Source organism: Bos taurus, chromosome 6 (assembly GCF_002263795.3).
Source record: "Bos taurus isolate L1 Dominette 01449 registration number 42190680 breed Hereford chromosome 6, ARS-UCD2.0, whole genome shotgun sequence".
In the NCBI taxonomy this organism is placed as follows: domain Eukaryota; kingdom Metazoa; phylum Chordata; class Mammalia; order Artiodactyla; family Bovidae; genus Bos; species Bos taurus.
In genome coordinates this window covers 85,491,861-85,508,408 of record NC_037333.1, presented here as the reverse complement: position 1 = coordinate 85,508,408, position 16,548 = coordinate 85,491,861, and the positions used below count along the sequence as shown (strand labels likewise).

At 35.4% G+C, this 16,548-nt stretch overlaps 1 protein-coding gene across 1 annotated transcript; it reads right to left on the bottom strand.

The window, feature by feature from the left end:
• Positions 1–1,804: 1,804 nt before the first annotated feature.
• On the bottom strand, positions 1,805–11,155 carry STATH (statherin). The gene is given in 5 exon segments (NM_174752.3): positions 1,805–2,070; positions 8,545–8,663; positions 9,775–9,798; positions 9,876–9,896; positions 11,105–11,155. Coding segments are annotated over 4 exon segments (180 nt in total). The 3' UTR covers positions 1,805–2,070; positions 8,545–8,579.
• Between the last annotated feature and the right edge of the window lie 5,393 nt (positions 11,156–16,548).

Sequence of the window (16,548 nt, the reverse complement as noted above, 5' to 3'; positions counted from 1 at the left end):
TCCTTACTTCCAAATTCAGACTGAAATTGAAGAAAGTAGGGAAAACCACTAGACCATTCAGGTATGACCTAAATCAAATCCCTTATGATTATACAGTGGAAGTGAGAAATAGATTTAAGGGACTAGATCTGATAGACAGAGTGCCTGATGAACTATGGACAGAGGTTCGTGACATTGTACAGGAGACAGGGATCAAGACCATCCTCATGGAAAAGAAATCCAAAAAAGCAAAATGGCTTTCTGGGGAGATATATATTGGTCATACATAAAAAGTGAAGATCAGTGGAAACAAACTCAAGGATTTTCTTATGCATTGAATCTGAACAACTACACAGTGAAATGAACTGAAATGGGGGAGGGGCACAACAAAAAGTTCTGTATTGGAGTTGTTCAGGATTTTCAGACATCTTTCACACAGTAGAGTATGTAAGTGGAGAGTGAAAAGGCAGTTAAGGAGGGAGAACACACACAAATAACTCAGTATCTACTTCCTTCCCTTACTCTCTGATTCTTTCATCAACATCTGAGCCTGAGGACTCTACTTTTGTGTTCTGTGAATGCCTTTGATCCAACACTAGGCCTCTCTCCTCTGTGCAAACCTCTGGAAATTGAAGATTGTCCCTTAGTTTGGCTGCCTTCTCAGAAAGTGTAACCTTGTTTTCATGTATTTTAATGAATGAAACTTACTATCACCTAAAATTATGACACAGCTTAATTTGTAGAGTAAGCTGCATGCTAAAATGAGTATTTCAGAAATAGATGCACAGATAGAACACAAACTTATGGTGAGGAAAAAGGAAGGGGGTGAAAATCAGGAAGTTGGGATTAACATAGATACACTACTATATGTAACAGACAAACAATAAGGATTTACTCTATAGCACAGGGAATGCTACAATATTTTATAATAAGCTGTTTGGAAAGAGAATCTGAAAAAGAATTAATAAAGAATGAATATATGACTATACATATATTCATTCAATATGTATACATAATACTGAATCACTGTGCTGTACACCTGAAACTAACTAGACCTTGTAAATCAATTATACTTCAATAAAAGAAGGAATCAGTTTCTTGATAAGTACAATTAAAGTGAAAGGCAAGATACTGGTTTCTATTTAAATGACATCATGTCAACAGCATGGATTGAAATTTTTTTAGTGCAGAATATTTCAAAATTAAAATAACACTGCAAGGAGATCAAACCAGTCAATTGTAAAGGAAATCAGTCTTGAATATTCACTGGAAGGACTGATGCTGAAGCTGAAACTCCAAACTTTGGCCACCTGATGTGAAGAACTGACTCATTGGAAAAGGCCCTGATTCTTGGAAAGATTAAAGGTGGGAGGAGAAGAGGACAACAGAGGATGAGATGGTTGGATGTCATCACTGACTCAATGGACAGGAGTTTGAACAACCTGTGGGAGTTGGTGATGGACAGGGAGACCTGGCATGCTGCAGTTCATGGGGTTGCAAAGAGTCGGACATGACTGAGTGACTGAACTGAACTGGGCACTTAAGCAAACATGAATGTTGTTGTCATAAGATAGAAACCCAGCAGTAGAAGTTGAATTTGTGAAAACAGATTGAAGTTATACATTTATAAACTAGGAAATGCCAAGGGTGGATAATAAATGTCAGAATTAGAAAAAACCACAAAGACAGTTATACTTTACATCCATCAGAACTCTGTCAAATATACTAGGAAGACATAAAATTATTGTAATTTTAGCCACCAACTTTGTTACTTTGTTATTACAGCCCAAGGAAATAAATAAAATGGAATATCCAGTATTTGCTTGATAGATCAATTTATTACTATGGTAATTTTTTAAAAATTTTTGAAATACTTTAACATAGAGAACAAAGTAGAACACAGTTAGTTCAGAGAATATCACGACTACAGTTCAGAAATATTAATATGATCTCAGGAGTGTGTTTTGCATGTAACACTACTTGATTGCATCTTCTTTTTTGTTTTCTTTCTTTGAAAGCCAGAATATGGATACAGCAAGAGGGCAGGAAGAACCTTCCTGAGTACAAAGCAAATACCTTTTCTCACCAAACCTGTAGATAAAGAGAAAAATTCTTTTTATTAACTTTGAACTACAGATGAAATCATGGCTAATAACATTATTCTTACTTGTTTTCAACTTATATCCATATACATTCCTTTATGTCTGACCAAGGGTTCACAATGGCCCATTTGTTAACAAATGCTTTGTGTCCTCCATATATTAGTCAGACTTCCCTCCTCCCTTGGTGCCTTGACCTCTGCTTGCTCTTAGGCTTGGACAAGCACTAAAAAGCTGAATGTGCTCCCTTAACAGCTTATTCTGAGATTCGGCTGACCACAGTAGACACTTTTTTCTGTCAAACTCTAAAAGACATTAGAAAAGTACAACTTTCCAAAACTGGGCCAGGAAGGAATAGAAAATCTTAACAGACCCATCACAAGCTCGGAAATTGAAACTGTAATAAAGAATCTTCCAGCAAACAAAAGCCCAGGTCCAGACGGCTTCACAGCTGAATTCTACCAAAAATTTAGAGAAGAGCTAACACCTATCCTGCTCAAACTCTTCCAGAAAATTGCAGAGGAAAGTAAACTTCCAAACTCATTCTATGAGGCCACCATCACCCTAATACCAAAACCTGACAAAGATCCCACAAAAAAAGAAAACTACAGGCCAATATCACTGATGAACATAGATGCAAAAATCCTTAACAAAATTCTAGCAATCAGAATCCAACAACACATTAAAAAGATCATACCCCATGACCAAGTGGGCTTTATCCCAGGGATGCAAGGATTCTTCAATATCCACAAATCAATCACTGTAATACACCACATTAACAAATTGAAAAATAAAAACCATATGATTATCTCAATAGATGCAGAGAAAGCCTTTGACAAAATTCAACACCCATTTATGATAAAAACTCTCCAGAAAGCAGGAATAGAAGGGACATACCTCAACACAATAAAAGCTATATATGACAAACCCACAGCAAACATTATCCTCAATGGTGAAAAATTGAAAGCATTCCCTCTAAAGTCAGGAACAAGACAAGGGTGCCCACTTTCACCATTACTATTCAACATAGTCTTGGAAGTTTTGGCCACAGCAATCAGAGCAGAAAAAGAAATAAAAGGAATCCAAATTGGAAAAGAAGAAGTAAAACTCTCACTATTTGCAGATGACATGATCCTCTACATAGAAAACCCTAAAGATTCCGCCAGAAATTTACTAGAGCTAATCAATGACTATAGTAAAGTTGCAGGATATAAAATCAACACACAGAAATCCCTTGCATTGCTATACACTAATAATGAGAAAACAGAAAGAGAAATTAAGGAAACAATTCCATTCACCATTGCAACGGAAAGAATAAAATACTTAGGAATATATCTACCTAAAGAAACTAAAGACCTATATATAGAAAACTATAAAACACTGGTGAAAGAAATCAAAGAGAACACTAACAGATGGAGAAATATACCATGTTCATGGATTGGAAGAATCAATATAGTGAAAATGAGTATACTACCCAAAGCAATTTATAGATTCAATGCAATCCCTATCAGGCTACCAACAGTATTCTTCACAGAGCTAGAACAAATAATTTCACAATTTGTATGGAAATACAAAAAACCTCGAATAGCCAAAGCTATCTTGAGAAAGAAGAATGGAACTGGAGGAATCAACCTACCTGACTTCAGGCTCTATTACAAAGCCACAGTTATCAAGACAGTATGGTACTGGCACAAAGTCAGAAATATTGATCAATGGAACAAAATAGAAAGCCCAGAGATAAATCCACACACATATGGACACCTTATCTTTGACAAAGGAAGCAAGAATATACAATGGATTAAAGACAATCTCTTTAACAAGTGGTGCTGGGAAAACTGGTCAACCACATGTAAAAGAATGAAACTAGACCACTTTCTAACACCATACACAAAAATAAACTCAAAATGGATTAAAGATCTAAACGTAAGACCAGAAACTATAAAACTCCTAGAGGAGAACATAGGCAAAACACTCTCCGACATACATCACAGCAGGATCCTCTATGACCCACCTCCCAGAATATTGGAAATAAAAGCAAAAATAAACAAATGGGACCTAATTAACCTTAAAAGCTTCTGCACAACAAAGGTAACTATTAGCAAGGTGAAAAGACAGCCTTCAGAATGGGAGAAAATAATAGCAAATGAAGCAACTGACAAACAACTAATCTCAAAAATATACAAGCAACTCCTACAGCTCAACTCCAGAAAAATAAATGACCCAATCAAAAAATGGGCCAAAGAACTAAATAGACATTTCTCCAAAGAAGACATACAGATGGCTAACAAACACATGAAAAGATGCTCAACATCACTCATTATCAGAGAAATGCAAATCAAAACCACTATGAGGTACCATTTCACACCAGTCAGAATGGCTGCAATCCATAAGTCTACAAGCAATAAATGCTGGAGAGGGTGTGGAGAAAAGGGAACCCTCTTACACTGTTGGTGGGAATGCAAACTAGTACAGCCACTATGGAGAACAGTGTGGAGATTCCTTAAAAACCTGGAGATAGAACTGCCTTATGATCCAGCAATCCCACTGCTGGGCATACACACTGAGGAAACCAGAAGGGAAAGAGACACATGTACCCCAATGTTCATCGCAGCACTGTTTATAATAGCCAGGACATGGAAGCAACCTAGATGTCCATCAGCAGATAATGGATAAGAAAGCTGTGGTACATATACACAATAGAGTATTACTCAGCCATTAAAAAGAATACATTTGAATCAGTTCTAATGAGATGGATGAAACTGGAGCCTATTATACAGAGTGAAGTAAGCCAGAAGGAAAAACACCAATACAGTATACTAACGCATATATATGGAATTTAGAAAGATGGTAACAATAACCCTGTGTATGAGACAGCAAAAGAGACACTGATGTATAGATCAGTCTTATGGACTCTGTGGGAGAGGGAGAGGGTGGGAAGATTTGGGAGAATGGCATTGAAACATGTATAATATCATGTATGAAACGAGTTGCCAGTCCAAGTTCGATGCACGATATGGATGCTTGGGGCTGGTGCACTGGGACGACCCAGAGGGAGGGTATGGGGTGGGAGGAGGGAGGAGGGTTCAGGATGGGGAACACAGGTATTTCTGTGGCAGATTCATTTCGATATTTGGCAAAACTAATACAATATTGTAAAGTTTAAAAATAAAATAAAATTAAAAATAAATAAATAAAAGACATTTTACTCTTCTAGACCAACTTTCCTTTAAAGTCTCTGCTACTCTCTGCTTAATCTTTTTTTACCCTATAAAGGGAAAACTTTTCTGATTGCTTTTGAAATCCTTGCAGAGTTTTGTGATTTGTGCATTCTCTATATAGCAGTGGTTTATTCTGAATTAAGTCTCTCCTTATCTAATTTTGGATTTGTCTTGATTTGACTTGATTAATGATTCTTGACCCAAAATGTTGCCTATGTAAATTCATTTTTATATAAAAGATTTAGTAAAATCATTCCAAAATGGTTCTATAATTGGACTTTAAATTAAATCACTGCTGTCACTACAACTCTTTCTTAGTTCAAGCTCTTACTTCTCACAATTATTTTGATAGTTTCTCAATGAACTTTATTTTCTGTCTATACTCCCTCTCAACTTGCCAAACTCCCCATATATAATGTGCCTTCATAAGCCATCCATTCCTTATCACTCCTTTATTGCATGATATTTTAGCTGATGATTATTTCTATTTATGGCCATATTAAACAGATCTGGGCTGGATGAAGCACAAGCTGGAATAAAGATTGCTGAGAGAAATATCAATAACCTCAGATATGCAGATGACATCAACCTTATGGCAGAAAGTGAAGAAGAACTAAAGAGCCTCTTGAAAGTGAAAGAGGAGACTGAAAAAGTTGGTTTAAAGCTCAACATTCAGAAAACAAAGATCATAGCATCCGGGCCCATCACTTCATGGCAAATAGATGGAGAAACAGTGGAAATATTGGCAGACTTTATTTTTCTGGGCTCCAAAATCACTGCAGATGGTGATTGCAGCCATGAAATAAAAAGACACTTACTCCTTGGAAGGAAAATTATAACAAAACTAGACAATATACTGAATAGCAGAGACATTACTTTGCCAACAAAGGTCCATCTGGTCAATGCTATGGTTTTTCCAGTAGTCATGTACAGATGTGAGAGTTGAACTATAAAGAAAGCTGAGCACTGAAGAATTGATGCTTTTGAACTGTGGTGTTGGAGAAGACTCTTGAGAGTCCCTTGGACTGCAGGGAGACCCAACCAGTCCATCCTAAAGGAAATCAGTCCTGTGTGTTCACTGGAAGGACTAATGTTGAAACTGAAACTCCAATATTTGGCCACCTGATGTGAAGAGCTGACTCATTTGAAAAGACCCTGATGCTGGGAAAGATTGAAGATAGGAGGAGAAGGGGATGACAGAGAATGTGATGGTTGGATGGCATCACTGACTCAATGGGCATGATTTTGAGTAAACTCTAGGAGTTGGTGATGGACAGGGGGGTCTTGCGTGCTGCAGTCCATGGGGTCGCAAAGAGTCTGACATGACTGAGCAACTGGACTGAAGCTGTCGAGTGCAGGGACTCTGGCTTAATGTTTTTTATATCCCCAGTGGCTATCTCAGTGAATGCCTATGGGTGGTCTAAAAGTATCTGTTGAATGAATGAATGCAAATCTCGTTTGGATCCTTTCCTAAAACAGTAACAGAGGAACATAATTTTCAATTGTTCTCATCCAAAAGTTAAAAGAACTCCTATATTTCCATGTCAAGTCTCATTTTCACTTTCACTTTCATTTTTCCTGATACTTCATGGATTTAAGAAATATCAAACGACTGCTGATAAATTTAGAGAATGAATTCTATCATTTTTTTTCCCCTGCACTTCTCACATAAGAAAAACTGTGTCAGTTTGAATTTTAGTCCTCTTGGACTTTCAATGTGAATGCTATTCTTGTTCAAATTGAACATAACTAAAGTATCTCCTTTAGCATCTCCTACATTAACAGACCAAATTCATAAAGCAAAATTCCTTGGAGGAAACAGCAACAACCAAGAAACCAACAAATAATATTAGCATCATGTGTCCTTACTGAAAGTCATATTTCCTGAGAATATTTATTTGCTAATCAAATCCTGAGCACTTTCTTCCATTTCTTTTTTTCTCCTTTCCTGGTTTGGTCATCCATTCAATGCATCATGAAATCTGATTGCCATTTCTTAAGGCTTCTTTATCATATTTCTTTCAAGTCTTTCTTTTCCCAACCAATTTTAGTCCCCTGCCCCTCCACTTATAAACAGAGTCCATATTTTATCCATGTTTTTTCTGTCAAATGAAATTTTTGTTAATAGTATATCTTTCCTTGATCAAAAATCTTCAGTGATTGCTTTATACCTGGGAGGACAAGTTCAGATTGTTTGTTCTGTTATTAATGGCACTGCTGCTGCTGCTGCTGCTGCTAAGTCGCTTCAGTCATGTCCAACTCTATGTGACCCCATAGACGGCAGCCCACCAGGCTCCCCCGTCCCTGGGATTCTCCAGGCAAGAACACTGGAGTGGGTTGCCATTTCCTTCTCCAGTGCATGAAAGAGAAAAGTGAAAGTGAAGTCGCTCAGTTGTGTCCAACTCTTTGCGACCCCATGGACTGCAGCCTACCAGGATCCTCCATCCATGGGATTCTCCAGGCAAGAGTACTGGAGTGGGTTGCCATTGCCTTCTCCCATTAATTAATAGAATGAATTGCTAATAAGCTCCAATCTGGTGCCTTTGCAGTTGTTCCAAAGTTTACATTGAGAAGGAAAAAATTTTAAACAATATGTTGATGCAGATTTAGTGGCAGATCAACCTGTAGTCACAGTTATATAAAATTCTGTTCAAGGAATTTTGCATATCATCTTTTAAAAGGCTCACTAGTTTTATGAGGTAATTATTACTATGATACTATTGAGTCTGATGCAAAAGTGAAGTTTAGAAAAGATTAAGGATATTTCATATGATTTTGGGGACCAGGAATACAAACCCAGGTGTCCCCATTCCCAGTGCTCAGTCTTTGAGCCACAGGACAGATGTTTTCTTTGGAACATTTGGATAAACAATTGGGCTCCCCTGGTGGCTCTGACGGTAAAAAAATCCACCTGCAATGCGGGAGACCTGGGTTCGATCCCTGGGTAGGGAAGATCCTCTGGAGGAGGGCATGGCAACTCACTCCAGTATTCTTGCCTGGAGAATCCCCATGGACAGGGAGCCTGGTGGGCCATGGACAGAGGAGTCAATGGGGTTGCAAAGAGTCAAACATGACTGAGTGACTAAGCACAGCACAGATAAATCAGCACAGTTTAAGAGAGCTACACCAGGCTGCACTTCTTAAACTGGGGCTGGTTTTGTTTTTATGACTTACTCTTGACTTTTCTTGTTTTAATTGTCACCCTTCATAATGCTGAAGAATATGAAATGCCACTAGACTTGTCTTACCTTTGTGTTCATGTCCGGTGATTACTGAGCAGCTACTACTGGACTGGATATGGATATGGATATGGATATGCTGGATAACTAGGAATATATCCACCTTGCTGGTTTGGGTAATAAAATCTCTGCATACATCAAAAAGGAGGAGAAAATTGCATAGAGTTAAGATAATGTAGGGCAAATAATTCATAATAATATCTATTAACAACTTACATCATAAATGTGGTAGGTCCTTCTATATCATCTGTTGGATTATTTTTCAAACTTTTAGTTAGAGTTTTACTTTTTGTGTAAGAAAAATATTTAAAAAATAGCAAAATAATATAGGCTTTTTTTTTTGCTGTTTTTTGATGATTCTATTGTTTTATCATACCCAGAGCCATTGATTATGGCGGACCTCCCAAAAATGATTTGAAATCTTTTTTATGATATTAGCTGTAAACTGATTTGGTCACCCTTCTAGGGAGTAGGCATTAACTAATTTCAAATTACTGGAATTGTTGCTGATCACTGTTGTATTATAATGAGCTTACTGCCTCTAACCCCTAATTCTGTAATATTCACTTCTGTTAATCCAAATATCCTTCATCCAACCTTCTGAACCCTTTTATTTGATGTCATTTTAAGATCATCTACTTGTTAAGTTAGTATACATTTTTGAGACCTATAACATTGATAAGATATGTCTAAAAAGTGTGAGAAATCAGGGATACATTTTCATGGAGCAAAATGTTAAATGAATAAAATGATCTCTCTCATCATATGGTTAATTTAACTTTACCTTATGACTTTATCACCCACTATAAGAATCAGAAATTTGAAAGCTACCATTAAATCGCTTCTCGGCCTTTTGGCTAAGATCAAGTGTGAAAGCTACCATTATAGCCTCTATGCTCCACTAAGTACATATTATGCTCAAAAGAATATGATTCTTTAGGCAAAGTCAAATTATTCATCAGACAAACCTATCTTAGTTTTAAGAAAGTGATTGGCTACATTAGGTTGGCATTATGAGTTTCCATCTAAATGCTACTAATATTAAGGAATTCAGGACTTTCCTCAGGGTATTATCAAGAAATAAATGTATAAATAAATAAATAACAAATGCATAAACAAGGACTGCAGTCATTCACTGTATAAATATATTTCAGAGATGAATGTGGGTCTTCCTTTTAGAATTAATACTAGGGAATAAAATATGTTTATGCTATACCATTTTCTTAGGGGAATACTTACAGGGTTAAATCTAAGCCGGTGTTCCTGGAAAAATAAAGAACAAATTAAAATTTTAATACATGTTTAATTATCACCTTTTGCAGTGAATGAAAGTGTCTTACCTCTTCAGATGAATCAGCTTTCTGGGGGAAAAAAGAAAAGAAAAAAATAGTTGGCATATTTATTTTTAAACTTTTAATTTGTTATGGGGTAAAGTAGTTAACATATTTTAATTTTACAATTCTAGATTGACTGCAAAAATGCACTTAGCTGCCACAATTAAACAAAATGGAGGCAAAGTCTTAGATGACTGATGGAGGCAACCTGTATTTTTTTTTTGCTGTTTTGATTGTTGTTTGTTTATACTTTGGTTGTTGTTTACTTACATCTTTAAAATGAGTGAATAATAGTTTGCTACCATGTTAATTTGCTATATTCAAATAATTCACTGTGGTTTGAATTTCTTTTGAGTGTGAAATTGAGAAAAATCTATTGCTTTGAATAGGACAGTGAATTTAAATAGTTTATTTTTGTTTTTGCTCAAGAAAAACATTTTTTATGTGGATATGTTTAAGTAACTCAAAAGCCACTAATATTCAAATATGAGCATGCTGGTAGAGTCTGATATTATATTTTCCTCTGTTTTTCTAAAAGTTTTATTTTTCCACAACTATCATTTTACAGAAAATAACATGATTTACAGTGATATCATAACCAATTTGTTTTTGAAACCCCTACTAGAATTTGTTCAATATATTGTGGTATTGTAACTTCTTGTGTAATTTCTCAGTAACTGGACATAATGAATATGAAGTGAAAGGGACAATTACTTTTAACAGAGTAACAAATTTAAGGAAAATAGAAAAAGGAGGAAGACAATGGTAGAAGGAGGAAGAGAAGGAAGAGGAGGAAGAAGAAGGAGGAAGAGGGAGGAAGTGGAAAGCAATTTAGAGAAGTGAAATTTTACCTAATAACATGTGGAAGTAAATGACAGTACCAGCTGAGAATTCATGGCGTTTGTCAGAGCTACAGCTTTTAATATTTAAGTGCCTTTTACCAGCTCTCTAGTCCCATATTATGAGATCTTTAAAAAATGTTATTTTCACATTATACTAATTATACTTTAATTCTGTGTGTGTTACACACATGCATGTCTTTTCAAGATATATTATGATTCCTCATGAATTTATGAAGCTTAATTCAAGGAAAATGTTCCTATAAAACATTAAAAAAATTTTAAAGTCATGTTCAGGTAAATGCACATATAGGTCAGAACACAAGAAATAGGAAATACTTTTAGGATACTTCCTAAGAGCTTAAGTTCAAAATTTCCTGGTATATCAATACTTACAATCATGGCAACCATGAGAGCCATAATAAAGGCAAAGAAAAAGATCTTCATATTTGGTAGAGTCCTGTGAAAGCATATGTGAAAAATCAGTAACCCATCCACTGCTGCATTAAAAAATCAAACATTTATTGATCAAACTATGCTCCACAGTCTTGTGAAACTGAGTAGAAATGCAAAGACAATTGAATCATATTGCCTGACATCATGGAATGTAGAGACAAGTAGGCATCGTGATAAGCAAAAAGAAGTACTGTGATGTTAAATACTAAAGCACTGTAAACACACAGCAAGTGAGATATTAGTCTTAGACCTAGAAAATGGAGATATTGAAGAAAATAAAATGGTAAGACTTGGACTTCCCCCATGGTCCAGTGGTTTAGAATCTGCCTGCCAATTCAGGGGTAATGGGCTTGACCCCTGGTCCAGGAGAATTCCACAAACTGCAGGGCAAATAAGCCCATTAGCCACAGCTACTGACCTTATGCCCTAGATCCCATGCTCTGCAACAGGAGAAGCCACTTCAAAGAGAAGCAACTCCAGTACTAGAGAATAGGCCCTGCTCCCCACAACTATAGAATGCCAGGGTGCAGCAAGGAAAACCCAGCACAGCCAAAAATTTTTTAAAAAGAAAAAAAAATAGAGGTAAGACTTGTGTTACATTATATGGGGTTAATGAGTAAGTAAAAACAAGTCTTTGTGGCCTATCCAAAGGGAAAAAAAAAAAATGAAAGAGAATGAGAATAGAAAGTTCATCCTGTAACAAGGACAGAAAAAGGATACAGGCTGACCATTTAGACTTCTGTGAAATGACAGGGAACTTACATAATGATGGTATGGATCGTAAGTAAGGTGGAATTTAAGATGTATTTAGAAGGTAGAATGACAGGATTTGAATGAATCCCTTGTCATTCAAAATCAATGACAGGGATTGGTTTTGAATCATAATTAGTGAAAATGAGTCAGGTTTCTGGCTTGAAAACTGTAGATGATGTAATCTTGGTATTAGAAAATTAGTGATGCTGGGGAGAGAAAAATCAAATAAAAATGTTTTAGGAAAAAATTCTAGTTATTTTGAAATTGAATTAATAAAATGATTTAATCTTCAAATAACCTTATTGAACCCAATTAAACTTAACTGGGAAACTTTAATATGTTTTTGTAACTTTTTATCTGCAATGAACCCAGTACTGTTGCTGTTGAAAAGAATTAATGTAGATTATTTCTAAATTATTAACATTAAATTTAAAAAATTCTTTATATATAAGGTGAATAATGAGTAAATTTAAAAATAATTTTTAGTCATCAGTTTGATAGAACATCACAGCAACATCTTTAAGGAAAGAAACTATTCAGGATAAATAACTATAAATCTCTCATATATAAATTAGAATTTGTAACTGATGATATTTCTATTTTCCTGTGTTTACTGATTGTGTCTCATTTATTTAAGCCCCGAATATCAGACAGACTGTAAAAATTATATATTTCTTGGTCAAGTTTTTCAATCATTTACTATTAGACTAAATATTCAGTGAAGTTATGACACAAAAAAGATGCATTTTTAGTGCTGTTTATCCTTGAATTTTATAGAATGTAGATAATTGAAAGAAGTGACAGAAACTGATCTTGAGAAATGGATAGACAGAATAATCTAAGGACTTTAAGAAAATGCTTCTTAAAACATGCAATGATAAAGCTTGTGTAGGTTCAGAAAAACAGAATATATGTTGATAATGAAAAAACAATGGGAAGGTTGGAAATGATCTGTGATGGGAAAAAAGTAACCTTGAAAAAGACTACTTAAATTTAAAAGAATGCTTATGTTTCCAAAAATAGAGTTGATGCTATTTGAGATACTTTTTCTGTAAAACAAGCTACATTGTAGGCTAAAGGTAAACATAACAAAAAGATCATATATTTAGTTAAGAAGAAATAGGCTTCTAAGATGTATCAGAGACAGAGAAGATGGAGCTCTTGTCTTCCATTTTCCACCTCAATCACCTTGTGCAACAATTGCTGTCAGTTCAGAGGCACTGGAATCCTGAAATCACTTTTAGATCCTGACAGAGGGTTATCATTTCTTTAAAATTATTTCTTTATGAGAAGCTATCAACAAATAACATATAATTAATAAAGTATTTCAACTCATTCTACTGAGCAAAAGGTTAGAATAAGACATCATATTAGATTATATATGAACATACCTTTCACCCAAGATGAGACTCAGGAGTCAGAGAAGCTGAAATTCTGAAGCTTGAAGAGAGGATGCCCTTCACTGGAGAACTGTTGTATTTAAATACACTTGAAATTTTCCATTTGTCATTCTAAATCATGTCAGTTGTCAAATCATATCATATAACATAAGATAATGCCCAAAACCTGTCTTCACAGATACTAAGAATAAAGTTAATAGAGTGACTTTACAATAGATGATTGTGAAGCAGAAGGACCAGGAAACAAATGAATCCATCAAAAGTTAATCCTAGTATCAATCTAGGCCATATGAATATAATAAAGGAAAAAATATGATAGAGAAAAGCAAGTTAGAAACAAAATTAAATGGTAAAAATATTTCTGTAAAACACTAACCACTCACATTATTTCAACAAATGCATTTTTGAGATGGAGCAAATCTATGCCAAAAATACTAGGAAGGAAAGTTATGACCAACCTAGACAGAATATTAAAAAGCAGAGACATAACTTTGCCAACAAAGGTCCATCTAGTCAAGGCTATGAATTTTCCAGTGGTCATGTATGGATGTGAGAGTTGGACTGTGAAGAAGGCTGAGCGCTAAAGAATTGATGCTTTTGAACTGTGGTGTTGGGGAAGACTCTTGAGAGTCCCTTGGACTGCAAGGAGATCCATCCAGTACATCCTAAAGGAGATCAGTCCTGAGTTTTCATTGGAAGGATTGATGTTGAAGTTGAAACTCCAATAGTTTGGCCACCTGATGCGAAGAGCTGACTCATTTGAAAAGACCCCAATGCTGGGAAAGATTGAGGGCATGAGGAGAAGAAGATGACAGAGGATGAGATGGTTGGATGGCATCATCGACTCTATGGACATGAGTTTGAGCAAGCTCTAGAAGTTGGTGAAGGACAAGGAGGCCTGGTGTGTTGTGTTCCATGGGGTCGCAAAGAGTCGGACAAGACTGAGTGACTGAAATGAACTGAACTGAATGAAAAATTTACATTTCTCTAAGATATTGTGCTGTCATAATACATTCAAGTCATTTATTTTAAATGTTTCTTACGAATTATTAAGTTGTTCTTTTATCTTATTACATTATGTTCCAATCAGATGTTAAATATTTATTAGAAAAATCTGATAATCCTTTGTGTATTGCCTGATAAAATGATGCTTTTTTCTCAAAGCCATGTGATCAGAGAAACTCAGTAGTATATATTTCACATAGTGATTAGATGAACATGTTCAGAATTAAATTTACTTCCTCGAATGTTTAGGGGACTTCTCAGTGGAAGTCATGAGTTGACATGATTATACTAAGTAGAAGAAAATACTTAGGTCTGCCTCGGTCCCTCAGGAAATTAATACAAAATTTACCTTTTTGCTATCTGTTGGCTAATTTAATATACTCAGAATGGGAAATCAGAAAAACATGTAAATTTAAAATAAATTTTGTGTCTTATTTCATGATTACTCAGTGTATATTATAGGAGACCATCAGAATCATCATCTTCAGAAATATTCTTAGAAATTCAACTTCATTAGCTCTCATCAGATATATCAAATCAGGATGTTATAGGTGCACTAGGAATCCAATTTTCACACTGTCTCCAGGTTATTCTTTTTGTACTATGAAGTTGAAGAACCCAGGTAAGTACACTGATAAAGACATTGTTCATCGATTGAAGTGACCCTATTAGTAGGTCATAGTTTTGGTGTTTGTAGGAAAAATTTGTGCTATAGGTGAAGAATATCATTATAAATTATTTTTATTCTCTGGACAGTGCTTTGACATTATGCATGATGTATTAAGGCAACTAAATAATTAAAGTCATATTCAAGTTCCATATTTTTTACTCTTTTCTATGATTTTTTTGTCTTGCAGATACATGGCTGCTTCTCAAATGCAAAATAAATTTAATTTTGTAGGTATATTTTGAAGGGAGAAAAGATGTATAGGGTTCAGAAACCCTGGAAGTTAGCCTTATTTTTAAGAATAAGTCTTGCTTCATCAATTTTGGATATTAAAGTGATTTTCTTCCTTCCATTCTCTATTCTTTCTCATTCTTTCTCACTTGAGTTTCTTCCCTCCACATTTTTTCTTCATTGATTCATTTAAGCAATGGTCCTAGACACAATTCTAGTAGATCTAAGATATTCACAGTGTAAAAGAATTAATGTTCCAGAGACCCTCCAAAAAATCAACAAGAAGAAACACAAACTGCCTGGTAATAATAATTGATATATGCTCATATTCATATTTAAAATTTACAATTAAACTTAACACACCCATATTTTAGTTTGGGGCACCAAGATGCAAACATTATTGCACTCATGATTATCTCCTTCAACATGATAGAAAATGTGGGGATTAGATTACAAGTAGGAACTTAGAATTGTGGACTCTAAACAAGGAGTAGATCTGTGTTATTATGGTTTCATCCTCTAGGAACAGTGGGTCATTATGGAAAATTGATGGATCAGAAGATGCCTTGATATTTCAAATTAAGAGCACAGATACTTTGTCTACACTAACCAAGCAACATACTGTTTGAAAATGTCAAGGTCATTCATTTTCAAAGGAAAAATCAACAAAGAGCTACTGCTATATCACTGGTGTGACATTAAATTAATGACATTAGAAAGCAACCTGTGAGTGAGTATTTGTAATGATATTATTGCTGGAATGTCCTTATCCGTCTTCTTCCTCTCTTCTAGTTTTTCTTCCTCCATTACCTCCTGCTCATCCTCCTTCATTTGTCCTTCATTGAAACCACGGTCTTCAGTATATGACAAAATCTGTGACTTTATTAACTAAAAGGATAAGTTTATTATATTCCTGTGCAAATTACTTAAAAGAAACAATATTGCAAAGGACAATGAAGAACAACATGTAACTGACTCAGTTCAGTTCAGTTCAGTCGCTCAGTCGTGTCGGACTCTTTGTGATCCCATGAATTGTAGCACGCCAGGCCTCCTGTCCATCACGAACTCCTGGAGTTTACTCAAACTCATGTCCATTGAGTCTGTGATGCCATCCAGCCATCTCATCCTCTGTTGTCCCCTTCTCCTCCTGCCCCCAATACCTCCCAGCATCAGAGTCTTTTCCAATGAGTCAACTCTTCACATGAGGTGACCAATGTATTGGAGTTTCAGCTTTAGCATCAGTCCTTCCAATGAACACCCAGGACTGGTCTCCTTTAGAATGGACTGGTTGGATCTCCTTGCAGTCCAAGGGACTCTCAAGAGTCTTC